The sequence below is a fragment of the Vicia villosa genome, unplaced genomic scaffold, assembly GCF_029867415.1.
Source record: "Vicia villosa cultivar HV-30 ecotype Madison, WI unplaced genomic scaffold, Vvil1.0 ctg.001100F_1_1, whole genome shotgun sequence".
In the NCBI taxonomy this organism is placed as follows: Eukaryota; Viridiplantae; Streptophyta; class Magnoliopsida; order Fabales; family Fabaceae; genus Vicia; species Vicia villosa.
In genome coordinates this window covers 243,013-248,224 of record NW_026705479.1, presented here as the reverse complement: position 1 = coordinate 248,224, position 5,212 = coordinate 243,013, and the positions used below count along the sequence as shown (strand labels likewise).

The 5,212-nt window shown below is 36.2% G+C and overlaps 1 protein-coding gene across 1 annotated transcript; it reads right to left on the bottom strand.

The window, feature by feature from the left end:
• Positions 1–3,354: 3,354 nt before the first annotated feature.
• LOC131633239 (uncharacterized) lies at positions 3,355–4,710 on the bottom strand. Its single transcript, XM_058903948.1, has one exon. The coding sequence runs from the start codon at positions 4,708–4,710 to the stop codon at positions 3,355–3,357; it is 1,356 nt and encodes a 451-aa protein (XP_058759931.1).
• Positions 4,711–5,212: the final 502 nt, after the last annotated feature.

Below are 5,212 nucleotides of genomic sequence, written 5' to 3'. Positions count from 1 at the left end.
GTTAAGTCTTATGGTCTTTTATGTTATGTTTTATTGTTCTTTATGTTATGTCTTTTAAAATTATGGTCTTTTATGTTATGTTCTTGTAAGGTACTTAGTACCATAGCTACTTTATTTTGCACTCTTAGTAGTATGACTTATCCTTGTTATGTTTATTTTATTTAATGAATGAATGTTTGGTGTTCTATATATCTCTTATATTTTCATGTATTTTTATCCATCTTTCCCTTCTTTTTGATAATGTCAAAGGGGGAGAAGGAAGTTACACCTATATGCTTGTATTTCCTTGTTGTTTTGTTTAAAGGTACAAAATTCATTTTCATCTCAAAATCATTCAAGACAAAATACTCCTAGATTCACATATTGAGGGGGAGTTATATATCTTAAAGGAGAAGCTTTCCGGAAATAACAATGCATTAGTAAAGATTATTTGTCATCATCAAAAAGGGGGAGAATGTGAAATCAAGATTCTCAATGGAAGATCTTTTGTTTTGATGAAGACAAATCATACATGACAAGAAGGAAAAGATGATATTCAAGATAAAGCATCATGTGTAAAGACTTTGATTCAAGCTATGGATTCTTTGGAATAGGTATAATCATAATTATCAATTACTTAAAGTCTTAGATGCTCAAAAACCAAACCTCAAAATTGCATAGCATACTCCTTCTTAAATCTCAAGTTTCATAAACAAAAAATGCATTTTCACCTAGTGTAAATCGATTTACACTTACTGTAAATCGATTGCTTGCTGAAGGTTTTTACATGCGCTTCTGTTTTTGCATGTGTAAATCGATTTGCACAATAGAGCAATCGATTTGCACTGAAGGTTTTTTGAATTTTTGTGACTGTTAGAAGTTGTGCAATCGATTTGCACAAAGGTGCAATCGATTGCTTGCTGAACGTTTCTGAAAAACAGCATCTTTTCATTACACCTTCTCAAACACCTTTTCATTAAAACCTTTCCTTTAATCTTGGCAATGGTTCATGATTAAAATACAGAAACTTGTGATATTTCAAGAGGTGTTATAAACATCTATATATACTCAAAATTTCAAATTTATTCTTCACCTCTTCCAATCAAAAACTCTTAGAAATTTTCAGAAATTCACATTGTTATTCTTCAACTTTTTTCAAGATATTTTCTACACACTTTCATATCATCCAAATCAGAAAATATTTTGAGCAATCTATTACTTTAAAGAATTGTGAATTATCATCATTGGAAGGGAAGATCAATCAAGAGATTGATACATTGTTCTACTATTCAAACACTTATACAAAATCAAATACTTGTTGTATTCTTGTTATCCAGGATTGTTGGAAACAAGTTAGACACTTTGAGAGGATTGTTCTCATAAGTGGTCTTAGTGAAAAATCCAAGAGGATTGTTCTTGGTCCAAGAGGATTGTTCTTGGTGTTTGGTTAGGCTTGTACAAAATACCAATTATATTGAAATCTCTTACTGCGTAAGGGGACTGGAGTACTCTCGGTTTGTGAGGGGAACCAGGATATATCCTTGTGTCATTTATTTTTCTGCACTTTACATCTTTTAGTAACATTACCATAAATCAGAAAAATAATCACTTTACACCATAAAACCGAAAAAGTTATAAAGTACCTAATTCACCCCCCCTCTTAGGCATATCTGATACTTACAAAAACAATATATGAAAATTAGTACAATTTGGTCCCTAACAACTCTCCCCAACTTACCATTTTGTTTGTCCCTAAACAAAAATTCACAAGAGTAGCAAGAGCAACGCACAAGAGAATGATGACAAGGTAACCGAACACTCAAATGGCTCAAAAGTATAAGTCTTTCCAAAGTACACTCACCACAATGCTAAAACAAAGCATGAGAAAGAACATATTCAATAATTACATGAATCCTAATATAAGCTCAATGGGGTTAACTAAGAATCACTCCTCACAAGGTTAATTGATTTAACTTTTTTTGGTCAAGTGGTTTTTCTCAAATTCAAACAATGCCTCTATCACTTTCACACTTTTCACAAATAAGAATAATGCATGGTTTAGCATGATAAAAATGAGTTGAAATAAATTCCGGTATCCCGCATTTAGTGTACAATGGAAAGTTTCCTCACTTGGCTAAGTTCTAAATTTTGATTCAAAAATGACATGTGACTCAAGGAATTTATGCTAAGCAATTTGCACACACCATCAACTAACCATGTTAAGTCTAGAGAGCGATAAAGTGTACCTTAATTTTCCTTGATACCGATTCTCATCATTGCCACTCGAAGTGTTCACAACATCAACTCTTGTCCGTGCCTATTGATTCCTCAAGCTCCCTTTGAATAAGAACAATTAAACAATAACACTTTGAAAAGTTGGGTTAATCACTTTCCACCAAAACACACAATTAAACTACAATAATAAAAATGCAATTTTTAAAGATGTTCAAATGGTGAAACGAGAGCCACCATAAAGTACACAATTAAAAACCAAAAAGTGAAACCATAAATAAAGCAAAACAGAATTAAGACTAAAATAAAGTAAAAATAAACTAAAAAAAATACAAAAAAATTGCTACAACACCACTTCAATCTTCTTCATCGTCACCGCCACCAACTGTCCCGATCACATCTTTTATTGCGTCGTCCTCATTTCCGGTACCGCTGCCTCCTGCACCCCCCCATGAAAAGTGGCCTGCCCACAGGCCAATTTGGGTATGCATCATACTCCGCTTCCAAGGAATGTGGATGAAGATAGAGTATTAGAATGGGAGATGAGTTTAGTGAGGACGAGAGCGGTAGAGTGAGAGGAGAGAAGTAAAAATAAAAGATAAAAATAAAAAACTAGGTTAAATTAAAAGCTAATTTTTTTTTTTTTGAAAGTGGAATTTTTTTTGTACTGAAGTGTTTGCGGGGCAAACACCTGTTCGCGGGGCAAACAAGAAAAATTTTCTTTGTAAAATTGGCTTACTCACTGTTTGTGCTCTGTTTGCGGGGCAAACAATGTTTGCGGGGCAATCACTGATGAAAATTTCTTTTTCAAAATTGGCTGACCTGTTTGCGGGGCAAACACCTGTTTGCGGGGCAAACAGGAGAAATTTTCTTTGTAAAATTGGCTTACTCACTGTTTGTGCTCTGTTTGCGGCGCAAACAGACTTGAATTTTTGAAAAATGCCAATTTTTACACTTAACTTCCACTTCCTTTCAAAAATAGTTATTAAATAACTCTGAAAACAAAAATCAAAAAGCATAATAGAATTTACTTACGACGTTGGGTTGCCTCCCAACAAGCGCTTTGTTTAACGTCGTTCGAGCTCGACGGTTCGATGGTGCACCAAGGCTTGACGAGCGAAATGACACACCATTGCGGCTTACTTATCCATCGTGGTAGACTTTGAGTCTTCGTTCCTTTACAGTCCAGCTTTCTTGTGTTTTAGGGTCCTCCACCATAATGGATCCATAATTTCGCACCTCTTTCACCACAAATGGCCCCGACCACTTTGACTTTAACTTGCTAGGAAACACCTTGAGTCTTGAATTGCACACAAGCACCATTTGTCCAACTTTAAAGTTTTTGTGATGAGTCTTTCCCTCATGATTTGCCTTGTCCTTGTGAAATTGATTCTCCACCTCAATGATTTCTCCTTTTTCATCATCGATTCGGAAGTTGTCATGTTCATCCTTAGGAGGCTTCATAGACTCAAAAAGACTAAAAATTACCTCTTTATCTTGCCCCCTCACTTTCATAATCCCATCATCGATATCAATCATCATTCGGGTGGTCTTCATGAATGGTCTTCCAAGTATTAATGGCACATCACGATCCTCCTCCATGTCGACTACCACAAAATCAACCGGGAACAAAAATTTGTCCACTTTTACCAGCATGTCTTGTACAACTCCATATGGTGAAATGATAGACTTATCGGCTAGTTGCAAAGTTATCCTGGTGTGTTTCATTTCGATGTTCCTCAATCTCTTGACAACGGATAAAGGTATTAAATTGATGCTAGACCCCAAATCAACCAAACCATTACTAATGTAGTTACCTCCAATGGTGATCGGTAAAATGACTCGTCCCGGATCGGCTTCCTTTCTTGGGGGAGTTTTTTGAATAATTGCACTACAATGAGCATCAAGCACAACTGTCTCTTCATCCGTGTACTTCTTTTTCTTTGTGAGCATCTTCTTCATGAATTTTGCATACTTGGGCATTTTCTCCAATGCTTCGCAAAATGGAATATTTATGTGAAGTTGTTTAAATATATCCATAAATCGAGCGTAGCGCCTTGCGTCTTCCTTCCTTGATTGCACATGCGGGTAAGGTAGATGTTGGAGAGGAATTGTGCTCACATTCTCATTTCTCTTTTTATTCCTCTTCACTTTTTTGTCATTTTTCTCTCTTCCTTCTTTTTCTTTCCGCTCTTTTTCAACTAATTCTTCCTCCACTTTCTCCTCACTCTTTTCTCCCTCATCTTCAACTACCACCTCACCCTCTTGGTTTTCAACTATTATTTCCTCATCATCTTCCACTATAACACCTCCATCTATTCCACCATTTATCTCTTTACCACTTCTTGTCACAATGGCTTTGCAATGCTCCCTTGGATTTGTTTGAGTGCTGGCGGAAAAAGAAGATCCCGGTTGTTGTTCGGACAATTGCTTTGCAAGTTGGCCCACTTGGTTCTCCAAATTCTTAATGGCAGCTTCATTGCTTTTTTGACTAGCCATGGATGCTTGCATAAATTGTGTGAGTGTCTTCCAAGTTTGAGCTTCCACCTTGAGATTGTTGATGTTGTGGATTTGGACTTTGATAAAGACTTTGTTGAGGGTAATTGTAATTTTTGAATCTTGATGGTTGATACCCTTGATTGTGTCTTTGATAATGGTTGTTGTGAGGTAGAGGTGTACTTTGATAGCCTTGGTTTGCATTATTCACATAATTCACTTCTTCACCTTCGGGGGGAGGACAAAAACCAGTCGGATGATCTCCATTACAAAGTTCACAAGCTTCCACATGGTGCCTAGTTTGAGATCCTTGAAACTCTTTCATTTGTTGTGGGAGTTTCATCATTTGTTGTGTGAGTAACTCCACTTGCTGTGATAGAAGCTTGTTTTGAGCAAGGATGGCATCATTGGTGTTCAGTTCAAGAACTCCCGGTTTCCTTTGGGAAGGACTTCGATCATGTTGACTTTGTCGATCATTGAGTGCCATTCGATCGATGATAGTGAT

What these genes read in the sequence shown, in the direction of transcription:
- LOC131633239 (XM_058903948.1), bottom strand. Translation starts at nt 4,710, where the DNA reads ATGGCTAGTCAAAAAAGCAATGAAGCTGCCATTAAGAATTTGGAGAAC.